Raw genomic sequence first — 17,146 nt, 5'->3', positions numbered from 1 at the left:
ATACTATAAATAAAGTAACATACCAAATACAGCGTTGTTCATGAGTTTAAAGAAGTCTTTCTCGAAATCATTCCTTGCCTTCTTCCGCATCTCTGTGTTTAGCTCTATGTATTTAGCTAACCAGTCCGACTGGCTAAACTGTATAACCCTATGTACCTGTAAAAATAAGAAAAAATGTTAAAATTCTGTTAAAAATCTTATAAAATATAAGTATTTACTTTTTCAACTATTAAGCAATTCTTAATCGCTTGTTGCAGGCTCCTATAATGTGTTATATAATTTTTCTTCTTTTCAAACGTCGCCATCAATTTTTTCACCTTTGACCCTAGCGGGACGTTGTTCTGAGGTAGGAAAGGGAGATCATTATGATGATCGTGCAAATGTCTCGGGTATGATACATCAACTTCGTATACTCGCCTTATGGGGGAGGTATTGTCCAGATCATCCAATCCATTCAATGTGGGTTCAACCCAGTTGAACCCAGCATAAGGCATGTATTGGGACATTGCCCATCCGTACAAGTTGTTACCTATAAAAATTAATAAGTATGAAATAATAATAATAATAATAATAATAATAAGATTTGAAAAAAATATACTTACAGTCCTGATATACAATCCATGATTTCTCCTTCGTTTCGTCATATCCCGAGGTCTTCATGTAATTCGCCTTCGCGTACCTCTTACTCGATTGTACCAAGCCGCCACGTATACCTATACAAATAAGATTATTATCATATGTACATTTAAAAAAAATAATATACTGACCATTCTCGAACATTAACAGCATGTCATAATCCGATAACATTTCAAGTTTCTGTCCTGTGAACTTCAGCATCGCGTCAAAACTTAATCCGGGGGCAGTGAAATAGTGGGCGGCGTCCAGGTCGTATGTCTTTATGCACACACCACGAAAATTTTCAAAGACGTCCGCAAGCAGCAACACGTCGATTTTCAAATATAAGTCCGAATACTCGCCCAGCGTCTTGCAACCGAAGTGGTCCCAGACCTCCTTTGCATGCGTGTATTCCTCCTCCTTTATTCCCGACTCGTTTAACGTGCTATAAAAACTCCTCTTGCTCGGTAAACTCGTCTCGTCCAACCTGCTCCAACTATCCGTGTACTCATACGGGTACACCCCCTTACCAGTTACAAGTGGGATATCGTCTCCAGTAAACACTTTAGCTGTTTCACGAAAGTTTTCAAGACCTGGTGTTACAAGATTTTTAGCTAGAGTTGATAGTCCTGATGCCATGAATCTAAAAGTGTCTATGAAACGGATTTGGAATTTACTTGACACATATTTCGTAAACGAAATATATTTTTCCTCACTGTTGGGTATCACTCTAATAGTCTGGGTGTCATAACCAAGTTCTGTGACTATCAGATGTGCGTCATAGTTGGACAACTTATGGAAGTAGCATGGTACAAAAACGGGTGTTTGTAGTTTTTGGTTGCATACATTGCAGAGAGCTTGACGGTATTTTCCTGTGAGATGGCAATGGTCAGCTGTCTTACGATATAGTACCTCTGAAGGTGGGGTAAACTCAATTTTGCATAGATTGCAGTGCGTCGCTGCTTCATGAACTTGTATGTCGTCTGCGGACATATTTATTGGAATATTCGTCTTCAATAATTTCTCTGTCTTTAATGCTATTTCAGACACGGTTTCGACAAAATGTCTCGCCACATCACGCTGACTCTCACTTCCTCGATATAATATTGGTTCCGTTGGTATCTCGTGTCTCGCTAATAGCTCTGCCGGTACGTCATTGCTCGCCTTCACAATAAGACCATAGCTTATAGCCTCATGTTTGTGAACAATCTTCGTATTTTTTCCCTTCACCTCGTCCGTCTTAACTAGCAGTGTCTCAAAATCCGCATATATTACTATAGGATGTCTCTGAGTGTTTCTCCATGCTTCAAATCGCAGACACTCACCTTCTTTCGGCATCACCGGTAATATTGGGTTATGTGCACCACATATAAGCTTATGCTGAGTTAACGCCCCCGTCCGCTCAACTTGTATTTATGCCGCCTGTCATCGAATGATGTGAAACACTTCTTACAAAACACTACTCTCTCTTCATGTCCAGTTTTTTGCGATCTAATAAGCCGAGAAAAATTTGAAATATACACATGGTGTGAGTTTTCGTCGTCCGTCACCAACAACAAATCAAAGTGGTTGGCTTTCTCCTCATCAACGACACGTAGCGGATACACCTCGTACGTCGGATATTTACGTGGTGGCTGGAACTTTTTGTCCAACCCATACACATTAATAGATACATTTCTATTATTTTTCTCAAATTTAGCGATGTTCGATAGAGGTGTGGGAAATGTGATGCCTTCAAAATTGTACTTATCCTAGTGCTTTTTATAATTTTCACCGATACGGTATACCGCATGCCCCGTCACATGCCTCGCCAAAATTGCCCACTTGAAACATTCCTGATCTGTGTTTTGAGGGTTGATGTTGGCCCGTTTCCTGTCAATATATGCCGGCAACGATATGTACGATGAACCGCACATTGGTGTATATTTATATATACTTAGCAATAACCCATCTATACTTTCTAATGTAAATCCACTTCCGTGCGACTTATATTCTTTCTCCTCCTTCGACAACTTTATAAAATCCCTCTTAATGATCGTACTAATGTTACTATCCGGAAAAAGTTCTACCGCCGAAGTCTTGAATGCCCGGTTCTCCGACGAGTTTGGTACGTTGGGCCGGTTGTATGCTGCCTGATATTTTATCGGGTGTTTTTTCAGACATGTCTTTAATACATTTTCAAGCTCAGGCATGAGCAAGCGGAGAAAGTCGGGATAATTGTGAACATTGTTAATATTTTTGACATAATTCCACACGATTTTTTGATTCGCAGACGAGGAAATTTCTGTGAAACCAGGAGTCTTAACTATGTCCATACGAGCCTTTTTTATCCTAGCTACTGAGGTAGTGTTTGCAGTGGAAACCCGTTTACCATTTACACATGTAGTGTAAGAATCTTCAAAAAAAAAAAAAAAAAAACCCTAATAAATCTAAAGAAAAAACTAATTTTCCTATAATAGTATAAAAGTTTTATGTATCGTTTAAAATTAAATCTAACAAACGATCTGATAACCAATCAGCATATAAATAAAATTTATACGAATCTTTGAAAATTATATCCCATCTATAATATTAAAAATAAAACTAACCTGTATTATAGTCTTGAACTTTTTCATTTTAAAATTCGTCCATTGCTGCCATGCAAATCTCATCCTCATTTTCAAATTCGTCTATAACTGCCATGCAAATCTCGTCCTCGGCCACCATGTTCGAGCGACCGGCCTAGATATCGGGGACGAAAATTTAAGTTTCAATCTGAATCTGTGGAGCAATGCGAGGCGCGAACTGTATGACACTCTGTCGTACTGGTTGATATTCGTCCATTGCAATCATACACAAATCATCTTCAGAAAAATGTTGGTTTTGTGTATTATTCGAATTTTGAGGCTGATTTGAGGGGCCTGCTGGTTGATCTGGCACTAATATGTTCGGGGCAATCTCTATTTCACCTCGTTGTACATCTTGTACTTGTGGAGTCGTGATATCACATCGTACACGGTTGTGAGTGTTTTTCATATGGCGAACAAGGTTCGATTGGTAACTAAATGATTTAGCACATTGTACGCATGGAAAGCAGACTTTATCATGTGTTTTCATGTGTCTGGTTAAATTGTCCTTGCGTGAAAACTCCGATGGGCACTGTTCGCATTTAAACACGATAAAACGAAAATATAACACTTGTAAAAATTTAAAAGTCAGAACGTGTAAACGTGTTGGAACAGACTAAACCGAATGAGCTATACTCAGTGATATATAAGGAAATGTATACAAAAGAACTAATGGTATATACTATAAAAACATTATTAAAAGTCCGTGGCATCCTTAGACTATTTGTTAATTGAATAAATATCCTAATGACAGAAAACTATCAGAATATAATCAGATCTATTTGTGAATACATTTAGCAGATGGTGCGAATTTGTAGGCATTTATTCAATTTATTTGAAAGTACCATATGACATCCTGGCTAGGACATAGAGTTAATGAATATCGATGCTAATGTGTCTACTAACAATACATTCTGGTGAGTGAATATATTTTAATTGAAGGTGGATAATAAGCCTATTATTGTCAAAACGAGTAAAGTGTCTTTCAATATAAATGGTCATTTTGTGAGGGATTCTATACTTAATTTACATTTTTGTATGTTATATTATTTTTCTAAAATTATAAGAGGAGACTATACGTTGTTAGAGTAGGTTATATTAATTCATTTTAGGTGTTGAAAGTGTCTTCGGGAGGAAGTAATGCGAATGCGGTCCCCTCCTGGTCGTCGATTTCAACCCGGAAAAAAAAAAGGTGTTGAAAGTGCCTAATATGTACCAATGTGTCTACTATCAATACATTCTTTACAATTTATTAAAACGTCCTTTTAATCGATGCCCGAATGTGCATTGTATGGTGGCGGCAGACCCTATTAAGTATCAATATACCTGACCGATTGTGTTTGTTGTAAATCCCTTTTAAATGGCTATTAAATTGAATTTTAGCTAATGTGACCAAGTATCAATAAATTCTATACATTTAATTAGATGCCTACAGGATGTGTATACATTCTTTATAATACCTTAATGTGCGGCGACAGACCCTATTAAGTATCACTATTATAATATGACCAATTAAAGACATTTGATCGGATGTGTATGCTAAAATTGCCAATGACTATTAAATTAGATTTTATTCTTAAGTATAACAGTTTTGATTACTATCATCAATGGAGTCAGAGTCGAAGTGGGTAAAGACGTCTTCGAATATAATGGGGGTATACGGTTCAACTCTAAGACCAGATTTTTTATACATTTTTCTTTACGCTATTAAAATAATATATGATAACAGTTGATAATAAAATGATAACAATGATAAGAAAATGATAATATTGATAAGAAAATTATAACAGTGATAATGATAACTTGCGATAACATAAAATTGATGTCGGTTACATAGTGGATATGGCGGTGGCGGGCGATGGATGAGGGTTGAGGGGTGCGGGATGAGTGATGAGGATGAGGGATGAGGATGAGGCTCCAGAACCTACCAAATCATACTACTAGTTTACCATTTATATTCACCCTCATAGCTAAACAGAATGCATTCATTTTCATTAAAAGCTCATTTTGCTTTTCAATATCAAGTCCATAACTAGGTAACCCTTTATCATACTTATGTTGAGTATTATGCAAATCAAACCAGTCATTTACTAATTTAATACATTCGGCGGCCTATAATTAATAGTGGACATTTGATGATTTGCTTAAAACATAATATAAAAATAGTATGAATATATTACATCTTTGTAATTGAAAGAATCTAATAAACCAATTCCTCCGCAATAAGTAATTGCATTAGCCACAGTATTTGAAAAAAAATTTGCAGCTAGTTTTACATTCATTCTTGATGTGCCCTCAACAAGTATAGTTATCGCTCAATTTGTATGCTAGTTTAAAGTCACCATTACTTAGTGACAATAGCTCTTTAATTATATTTTTCCCTACATATTTACCGTTCGGTAGCACAAAACCTCTGAAAAGTTAAAAATAAATTTGAATATTAATATCAATAATATTCTATTCTGTTAAAATAAGTAAAATAATGTATTACTTATCAAGAAAATGATTTCTTAACAACTTGAGTGTATGAGGAACATCAGCAAATGTGTATATGTTATTACCAGTTATTGGATGAAGAAATGATGTTTTATGGATGGATATGTCCAAATCTTTCCATAATCCCATGTTTTTAGAACCAATGTCGCTAACCATTGCAACCACATTATAACCAATCTCATTAAGTTTACTTATAATTTCAAATAATAAGCTTTTAACCATGGCTGTATCAAAATTGTAGAAAACTGGCTGTTTCCAGTTTGCAAATAGACCTAAGTATTTTATATGTATAATATATAAGTGAATAATTTGTTTAAAGGGTTAATTAATAATATTGAAACGCCTACCTCTAACCATAACTGTTTGCACACATCTGAAAGGTCCTAACATTTTTTGGTATTTACGGTCATAGCAAATTCGCTTTGAGATATAAGTTTCATCAAAGGACAATACACATACTCGTTCTACCTCTTTCAGTTGTTCACCTAAATGTATTTAAAATTAGATGTACCATAGACATATCATAAAAAATGTATATTTAATTTGCACCTTTTGCTTTCATTAGTTGTAATACATTTGTTAAAAATACCAGATTGGACTTCAAATGTTGTTACCCAACGCTGAAGGGTTTAAATGGCTATAGTAAAATTAAAAATATTCTACTTATTTACGAAACATTATTTAATAAATATATTTAATCTATTACATAATTTATATTAAACTGGTAAAGGAAAATTATGTTTCAATAAATACTTATATCCTTTGGAACTGGCACTCTTCAGAGAAATAGCTGAAGCTATATCTTCAGGCTGCCGTTTTGGACACTTGAGTCTAGGATGAAGGAGCAATTGGATTTGTGTTGGAGTAAACAAATCTGATAATATTTTACTGAAACGTCTTTCAAATCTTAACTCTTCTTGGTTCATTTCATTTTTATAATAATCAATTTGTGCTTTTAACTGAAGTTTATTAGAAGCAACTTTTGGTTTTTATTTCTTAATGTATCAATTGTATCCCTTAAACTGAATATTTCACTACAAATTTAATATTATGATAAACTTATGTCTTAAATGTAATATATTGTTAAGCTGTTGATTTCAAAAATATATACTAATGTTTAGGAAGAGTCTTGGTTACAAGTTGCAAGCTAACCATATTGTATTAACTAAACAAACATAGAATAACATATAAAATAACACATTTCTTTGTCCAACGTACCAACTCATTATTGATTATAAAATGAATAATTTTTAAAATATCTTATTTATTAAGATTAACTAACCAAACCTTTAGTTAATTTTTTTACAAAAAAGTTACTATAATATTATTACAATTTTGATTATGAAACTAAAGACATTTAACTAACAATACACCAAAATAACAAATTATTTTTTTTAATGAGCAAATACTTCTACACATATAACTATAATAAAAACACACATAATAATATAATAATTAATTGAAAATTTGAATTGTTATGAAATTAAATTAAATTGTAAGTAATTTGCAACATTTCTAATAAGGAAGTACTTGACAGACTGATAGCATAAATCTAACATAAATAAAAATATAAGTACATGTATTACTTTTCTACCAATTCATTGGAATTTGGTTCAATTAGTGGTTGAACTCCCAACTCTATAGATTCATCTGAGCTAAATAGTTTAGTACAACATTTTACAGGAAATCTGCACACAATTTTTAAATTAATAAGTATTTAATTAGTTTTAATTAGTATACTACAAATTTATAGTCAACATAGATACAGTTATACTTAAAATAAATACCTCTCTGTAGAATCTTCAACTAAAAAAGTACCTACAGGACTTTAAATGAGTGTTAAATCTGTGTCATTGTTACTGGTATTCAATAATTTATCCATTATGTTTTCAGTGAAACCTTTATATGGTTCTCTTTAATATAAACCAATAAAAATGATATTAAATTAATTTAAATGGCAAATTATAATAAAATGTATTTATATATTTTTACAAAAAACTTCATACACTGAAAATTTTCCTGATGGAGTTATTATTTTTACAGAATTTTCAGGATCATTGACATCTATAATAGGAGCACTGAACAAAATATAATTGTAACAATGTTGAATAAAAGTATTCTAGTTTAGTATATAATTACTTAGGAATAGCATCACTTTTAAGTTGACGCTTCTTCTGAAATTTTCCTTTATATTGGTCGATATTGAAATGCAGTGAACAAACAACAGCTAATTTTAAGATAAAATAAATTAGTTGCAATAATAAATTTATAAATTAAATAAAAACCTGAATCATATTTGATGTTTTTCGTTGATCCACATTTCGCGCATTTGAGTGTCCCTCGGAAACCTATGTAAAATCACGGTGGGGTTCCGACTGTAATTTTTACGAAAATTAGCACCACTCATACGGTTTTCCAAAATACACAAGGGCATTTTTCCAAAAACTTTGTCTACTTGTTCACCATAAAAGGCAAAAAACACAATAGCTGCAGCCTGTAACACAGAATAAATTCGGTAACAATTCACGAATTATAATGATGAAATACATTTTCTTAGATGTACAATTAATTGATAAACTGATAACATTTTGTATTTACGCGGCAATAATAATGTCAGCCAATAAGAAGTGGTGAACTACGATGTAGGCGAAGTGAAGTGATATTTGAACGGGGGCTGCGTATCGCTAAACTGTGATGATACCTATCTAATTTGTCATGGTTATTACTATGTTTAAGGTGATTTTCATGGCTCCATCTTGTGGTTAACGGCAATATAGATGGCATGCGCCCTGATTATAATAAAAAGCAACCGTGCTTACAAGGTTTCTTATCACTAGATTTTGGTACCCTAGCTTTGGTACCCCAACTTCACACGCGTAATGATACCTATCATTGCATTCGAATTTAACCTACCCTAGTCTGAGGTCAACCCCACCCCCTAATGTACAGCAGAACGGTACCCATCTCCCGCTTTTTTTTTTACTTTGTTTCTATTGGTCTAGACAAGCATCTCTCAGATAGGTTTTAACCCTAAAAACTCTTTTTATCTCTCTCACTGCTACCTGAAGCTCCTTCTCACCCATAGGTTGAGCTTCTACATTAAGTGGTAACAATAAAAGTCGTCCTTCAAGTTTCCTAATTTTAAATCGGTCTAGGCTATTTTATATAGCACCGAAAATGACTACCATGCTTGTCTTGCTCACCAATGAAAACTCGAAATTCATTATTATGAATTGATATGTCTCTTTTTTGTATAATTTAAACAATTTTATTTTATACTGGTCTCATTTTTTAAATTTTTCTATAGTGTATGGCGATTGTCTTTGTATCGTCATTATACACAAAACCTTAAATTATTCAATAGGTTACTTATACGTTATTCTTCTCATTTACTTAAACATAAGGTTAATTTACTAATTCTACTTAATATTGTCTGTTTTATCTTAATTATTACTTCTATATACGTGTCTTGTAGTATTTAAAAATTGTATTTATATTTTTTTTGTTTTTTTTTTTTTATAAATCACTTTCTTTTATTACATTTAATTCTATACCCTGCTCCTGTATTAAATTTCCTATATATTTGTATCGGTGTCGGTTTACACATTTAAAATTATAGAGTACGCCTATCGTTACTAACATTATAGTCACTATTAAGGTACTCATCACTACACTTATTACAAAATTATAATATTGTACTTTAGATTTATTACTTCCCGAATTTGACAGAGGTGGAGTATCAGTTGCGTTAGTAATTAAGTACTCTGTTCCATTGTCACTTTTTATTCTATCATTCATTGTGTCGAGGTGATCAAAATTGTCTGCATTTATTGTTATATTATCGGTTATTTCTTTCATTGTAATTGTTTTGTTTGTTGTAGTTGTTGACGATTTGTATTTGTTTAGTTTCGTGATATATGGTTCTTTTGTATGCATAAAATTTAATTGTTTAATTCGATCGGGCATTTCTATTAGTTTATTATTATCGACTCCTACTGTTTTCAATTGTATATCACATGTTTTTATAAGTGTACATTTTGTTGAATTTTTATTTAATACGATAATTGTTGGTCTTATAGCAAATACGCATCCTATGGTTAAAGTAACGCAAGTGTCATTTTCATCGTTTAGAGTTATGTTTTCGGTTGTGCCCCAAGTCGTTTTTTATAGTTCGATACTGTTATTGTTTAGTCTGTAAAATATTATTGTTTCTTCATCGCACAATACTCCCCTCAATATCAGCGATTAACCTATAAATTATCAATTATTACTCTATATTATTTTATTATTTTATTACTTAATATACTTTATGTCTATGTTTATTATTATTTTATCTTATTTATTAATTCTTGTTTCTGTATTAAAATATTTTCTATTGTTATAAATACAGTATACTTATACATTATACATAGTATATGCTTAAATTTAAAATGATTGAGCATCATACTGGTCTTATTTGTCAGCGTAATTTTTTTTTTTAATTGGTTAAACACACTTTCATTATTTTACCGGTTTCTTATTAAGTAAAATAAAATAAATAAAACAGGACTTAGTGCTTATAATAAACGATATTATTATATGTATTTTAATATCTATTCATGAATTTATATTTATTTGTTTTGTTGATTATTTCTTGAAAGTATAATGTATTACATTCATATTATATAATAAATACTAAATACATGTTATGATATTATGGTTGGACTAGATGTGCCTCGCTCTGCTGTGAAATTCGGTCTAAGTGAAATTCGATCTAAGTGATATTCGCTCTAAGTGAGTACCCTAGGTCGGAGACGGGACTGTAAAGAAAATATCGTAAAAAGTCTAGTAGTCACAATTTTAGTTAACCTAACCTCCGGTGGTTTGGGAGGAGCCGATGGGGTCCTAACCTAACCTTCGAAGGGGTCGGTGTGCCTTGATTTTTGGGCTGGTGGAACCCGCCTTTGGCGCCTTCGAGGGGGTCGGGTGAAAATCGTGTTATCAGGAATTCGATGGGAAATTGTAATCGGGTGTCTAGAAAAGAATTAAGTGTCTAGCTATCAGTCCTAAACTGGTGTAATACTGTTTCCCATTGCATGCCCTGTCTTTTTGTATATAAAAAAATGTATTTAGCTTAAATGGTAGTTGAGTGTCTAGCTATTAATCATCACATCACGTAACTAAATCTGTATCCTAAATCTATATCTGACAATACAATCCACCTGCGCCCCGACGTCGAAAGTCTAATGTTGTATTATAGGATAATAAGTATAAAGTCGAATAACACATATTTTGAGTATTCAAGTCGAGTTGTCAGTTATCATTGGGAAAAATCGAATTAAACGCCATTAAACCCACCCACCACGTAGGCAATCCTACTGCGTCGGATCGCGGACAATGTGTGAATAGTAGGTTATGATACCAATATGTATAATATATATGTATATGAACAATCTCATACCGTGTCCCGTCGCATGCCTGGTTTTTATATTATAAAATTTATTTAGTGAAAATGGTAATTGAATGTCTAGCTATCAGTCATCATAATATGATGTAAATCGATGTCCGAAAGTTAAATCCATAATTGTCATACTTCCTAATGTCAAAGTTCAGATGTTGTTTTTGATATATAAGAAACTATAAAACATATCAGATGTCATAAAAATTGAAAACATAACAATTCAAAATGTACTCCCTTAACGCGTTATAGTAATACACTTAATAATATGTATATATACTTATAATAATAGCGGTCGATGTGCCTCGGTGTAAGTGTGCCTCGCTCTACTGTGAAATTCGGTCTAAGTGAATACCCTAGGTCGGAGTCGGGACTGTAAAGAAAATATCGTAAAAAATATAGTAGTCACAATTTTAGTTAATCTAACCTCCGGTGGTTTGGAAGAAGCCGAGGGGGTCCTAACTTAACCTTCAAGGGGGTCGGTGTGCCTCGATTTCTGGGCTGGTGGAAGCCGCCTTCGGCGCCTTCGAGGGGGTTGTGTAAAAATCGTGTTATCAGGAATTCGGTCGGAAATTGTAATCGGGTGTCTAGAAAAGAAATCATACACTAAAAAAGTAAGAAAAGTATTGAAGTCGAGAAATAAATACGAAAAATGGTAATTGAGTGTCTAGCTATCAGTCATTATAATTATAATATGATGTAAATCTATGTCCGAAAGTTAAATCCATAAGTTTCATACCTCCTAATGTCAAAATTCAGATATTGTTTTTGATATGTAAGTGTAAGAAACTATAAAACATATATCATTTTTTTAAGTATTAAGTAAAAGATAAATATTTTTAATTTATAAAACATATCAATTCAAAATGTACTCCCTAAACGCGTTGTAGCGTACTACACGTCTACACTTTATATGTATATATACTTATAATAATCGTAATAATATGGTATTGAAAAAAATCGTAGACGTATGTATTTATCGTATAAGAGAAAGCAATAACTTTAATTTTCAAAATTCAAATTAAAAAATCAAAAACTAACTCGAAAAAAAAATGCAAAAAATTGTTGGATACGGGCGGAAGAGACGTTAATTAGAGCGTCGCCGTAAAAATGCGCCAAAGGCACAGCCAGAGAGGGAATCTTACCCGCTACCTCCTATTACCTACCACGGGGAACTTACGCCTTATCCTATCGACTACAGTTTAAGCTAGATACTAATGCCGAATCTCGAGCACTTAAACCGTTTCTGTGTTGCAACGAATTTTTCGTTCAGCTCAGTTTTAATTCGTATAATTCGTGTGTAATAAAGCTTAATTATTCTTATTAATTATCTATTTAATGTATATCTGTAACACTACCTACTTAAATACCTTAATCATACATCTATTTAACGTATTTAATAATAAATCTACAAAATAAGCCGTTAACGTTTCTCAAAGCAACGTACAGTTGAAATACTCATATCTATAGGTATTTTTATAACATATTATAATCATGTACACGAACATTGCATTGTTTGGTGAAATGTCGTCTAGAAACACACAGCAAAAAAAACAACCAACGGTTGAATATAAAACAACATCATTTTGTATTATAATATACAAATTATCAGACAGATCGGAAAAAACAGTCGAATAAAAAAAAATTCGAAGGAAAACGTCGTCGTACTCGGAAGACTCCAAAACGCACGGAACGGAACGGAAAACGTTCGGAAAAGTATGAAAATCGTAATAAAAATCGAACATTTTTCGAAAAACCGCATAATAATCGAGCGGAAATCGAAAATGCGTTATATACTATATATATATATATAAAATAATATAACAAAAGTGTCATAAACATTTCCTACAGAAACTATTAGGTATGATTAAGAATATTTGCAATTACAACTTTGACTTACTTAACTATACCTGTACCTAACTCTTTCAGGGGCTTTTATTAATGAAACATATCAATTTTATATATATGTGTGTGTGTAAAAAATGAAGAGTATGCCATCATATATACCTGTATAATTCCGTATAATTCGTGTGTAATAAAGCTTATATTAATATTAATCGTCTATTAAATATAACGTTTCCCAAAGCAACGTACACTTGAAAGTTGAAACCCTCATACCTATAGGTATTTAAGTAAAACGGGTTGAAAATACAACAACATATTATAATATAACAAACAGCCGATAAAAAAAAAAAAAATTGTTAAAATCGTCGAAAACCCGCGTAATAATCGAACCTAACCTAAGAAAAACGCGTTATCGAGACGGCGGCGTTGGAGAACCGTATGTTTTCGCGATAACGACGGCGGCGGGCCATGGAAGAAAAAAACGGCGACCGAGGCGCAATCTTTTCATAGTGAAACGAACTATTGTTCACGCTTTATTATATAAGGAGATTATAAGATATACTTTATGTCTATGTTTATTATTATTTTATCTTATTTATTAATTCTTGTTTCTGTATTAAAATATTTTTATTTTTCATTATCGGATCAGCTATTGGTATGGATATTATCGTTTCCGTTCGTGGTTTAAATGTAAAACATATTTTATTTTTATTTAATTCGCGACGAGTGTCATCATTTATTGTTAATATATTATTCGCAACATCTATTATCGCGTTATTCTGTAACAGGAAGTGGTGATCTAGAATTCCATCTCGCAGTATTGGAAATTCTTTATCGATCACATGCAATTCTGCTTTTATTTTATTATTATTAATATTAATATTATTGTAATTTTACCCATGGTAGTTACTATTTTATCGTTAATGCCTTTTTAAATTTATTTTTCCTTTTTCGTTTACTAATGTTTCGCCTGTTAATTTATTTATTTTTATTAAATTGATTTCACTACCGATATCTAAAAGAAGATCTATTGTATTTTTTTTAAAACTAGGTGATTGTAATGTAATGTGATTTTTACTAATTACTGATACGATTGTGAAACATCGTTGAGTGACAACTCCTCCGTTACGGCCGTTATCTGGTTGATCGAACGGACGCCGTTCCCGTTCGACACTTGACCATTTCTCGTCCAATTTACATTATTACGTTCATCCCGTTGCTTACTATAACAGCTAACACTATCGTGTCCTATCTTATTGTAATAACTACAAGTTATCGGCTTTACGTTACTGTTATAATAATTATTATTATTATATTGACTATTATTATAACGATTAAAATTATTATAATAATTCGGATTTTGTCTATTCTGACCACGGTTAAAATTTTGCTTATAATCAAAGTTTTGTCCGTTTGGATTATTTCCCTGATAATTATTTGTATTTCCGTTCTGATTTATTTTATTTTCATTATTCTGTAATTCTTTATTAAAGCTAAATTCTATTTCTAACTGCCTAGCCATTTGCATTGCCAGTTCCAACGTTTCTGGATTCCTAGCCCGTAATATCGTTTGTAAATCCATTTTTAACCCATTTATATAAATTTCTAAGGCCTGATCCTTCAGAGTTTGCCTTAAAATTCTCGTCTCTTCTGGTGTTTTATTTGCTAAAGTTGCATTACATAAATTATAAATTATAACTAAATAAATTCAGTACAACAAATTCGAATCAATCAAATCATCAAGAGAAAAAAATAAATAAAATGTTTAGGATTCAAACACAATTTTTTTTACCCTTTTTTTTAACCTAACCAATGAACTGAAAAGCAAAAATTCATAAGCTTCAATTTTTTTGAAAAGTAAAACCAAGATAATTTTAAGTATTTATTAGCAAAAATTAAGAAAATATTTCACGTCTTCATACTACATTACAAAAGCTAAGTTAAACATGCAATACTTTGGACAATTTCTTTTTCTTTTGTGCTATATTTTCTTTCCTATTATCTTTTACTGAGAAATGTCACATGCGCATGACTAGATAATTAGTAATAATAGACATTAGAATATTATTTTTATGAAGTATACATGGAAATGTACATTTATGTTTCTCATAAATATCTTCTATAACTAAATCAAAATCATGCTTTTTCCCACAATATTTTGTGAATGATTGTTTTACACTACTTAATAAATAAAATAAATGAATATTAGGATGGGTTAAGCCATCTTTAGTTTTTAAGTCAACAAGTTCAGCTACTGGTACATCGACATAAGTGCTAGAAGATTTTAAAGCATTCAGGCAGTGTAAGCATGTATTGTTTTTAGACAACTTTTTTGAAATATACCCTCATGCATAATTAACTATGCAATCTAGTGCTGTGGAACTATTGTAGTTGTGATCTTCAAATATGTTATCAGCTTCTCATTGGCCATCTTTAACTAGCATATCGATCTTTGATTGCAAAGAATTTAGTTTACTTGTCCCAACACCTTCCTCATTACCTTGAAAAATTTCTGAAACCGAAAATTTTGGCGCATGCTTATCCTATATTAAGCAATTACGAATCACCGACAAAATATCGCGTGACCAAAATATCGCGAAATCATTATATTGCATGAAATAAATATCGCCAGTATATATATCGCCAGCATGAAATAAAGCAGTAATTTAATTATAAATAAATAATATACTTCAAGCATATAATATTATTAGATTAATATATAGTAGAATTGATAAAAATGATAAAAATATGTATTATTTAATAAAATTGATATATATAATAAATAGGTAAGTACCTATGTATATTAATGGAAGTATTTAGTATATATTCAATGAAATACCTTGAAGATAATCTTCAAACTCTCGATTATGATAATCTGCTACAACTTTCTTTACTCGTTCAGCCCAACTGACTGTCTTGTTTTTTTTATTTGGCGTATTTGGATTTCCTACTATATTTTGACTTATATTCATTTCCGTTAGATTTTGTTGATGGCTCAAACCATGTATAAATTTATAGATTGAAGGATGTTGAGCAGAATGTAAATGAGCAAATCCGTTGTTAAATCCTTCACATATATTGTTTATTTTATCCCAGTCACTTTGTATTGCCACATATACATTCCATGGAGGTATAGGAAATAACGGAGGATATCTTCGCCCTCGTTTTTTAGTACCAATCCAAGTCTCCTCAAAGTATGTTAGGAAAGGAAAAATAATTTGATTATTTTTAACAAAAAAATCTAATTTTAATATTTTTTCATAAGCATCACAAACATCTGATGGTGGTATAAAAGCCAGAGAAGCAAAATAACGAATTTTCGAAGAGAAAATTATATTTTCCTTGTACAACTTTTGCATTTCTGAAATTGTTTGTATTTTTTTCCAAATAGCTTTCATTAGATGAAAGTAGCAACCCCGTTGTTTTGTAGATGGAAAACACTTATTGTATGATTTTCTAGAAGCTATTTCAAAATCTGTCATGATAGATTCTGGTTCGAACTCTCCAAGTTCATCGGCTAGAAAATTAAACAAAATATCGTAAGCTTGTTCTGTTCTGTGAGTCATTATACTGTATATCAATGGGAATATGGATCCGTCATTTAATTTTCCGTGAATTACAAAAAACTGATTAAAAAGTGGCGGAGCAGATTTAAATGTTCCATCCGCATACCATTGTGAACATTTTTTTAATATTTTCAAATTATCCTCAGTACAAAATACTAAAACAAGCATGTTTTTACTTCCAGAGTCAAAATATAAAAATTTTTCTTTTTTATCTGTTATTCGATATATATCAGGAATTTTTAGTTCTTCTACACAATTAGGGCGTAAAGTTGGAAATTGCTTCTTCCGTACTCGTTGAATTGTTCTTTTTAAGGAGTCAATTTTTGGAATATAAGAAATTATTAAGTTCTTTTGAAGCTGAAGCTAAAACCGACGCTGAAGTACTAGAAGAAGTTATTGCATTTTTTTTTATTTCTGAGATAAATTGGATTGCAGTCAATCTGGATGCCTCTGGTAAATGAGTGTGATTGTCAGAGTACCAAACAACGTTATTTGATTGTGTATGACACCTTCCACGGCATTTTTTACTGGCATATTGACTGCACTTCCAAATAATCTGAAATTAATAAATAATTGTAAAT

At 31.8% G+C, this 17,146-nt stretch overlaps 1 protein-coding gene and 1 pseudogene across 1 annotated transcript; both read right to left on the bottom strand.

Annotated features, from left to right (window-relative positions):
• Nucleotides 1-525: 525 nt before the first annotated feature.
• LOC126555921 (uncharacterized) lies at nt 526-5,503 on the bottom strand (annotated as a pseudogene).
• Nucleotides 5,504-15,815: 10,312 nt separating this feature from the next.
• On the bottom strand, nt 15,816-16,974 carry LOC126549168 (uncharacterized). Its single transcript, XM_050197729.1, has one exon. It carries the CDS (start codon nt 16,731-16,733, stop codon nt 15,816-15,818), a length of 918 nt encoding a protein of 305 aa, XP_050053686.1. The 5' UTR covers nt 16,734-16,974.
• Nucleotides 16,975-17,146: the final 172 nt, after the last annotated feature.

The sequence above is a fragment of the Aphis gossypii genome, chromosome 1 (assembly GCF_020184175.1).
Source record: "Aphis gossypii isolate Hap1 chromosome 1, ASM2018417v2, whole genome shotgun sequence".
Classification (NCBI taxonomy): Eukaryota; Metazoa; Arthropoda; class Insecta; order Hemiptera; family Aphididae; genus Aphis; species Aphis gossypii.
The sequence above is the reverse complement of the archived record's forward strand: the minus strand, read 5'-3'. Positions and strand labels throughout refer to the sequence as shown.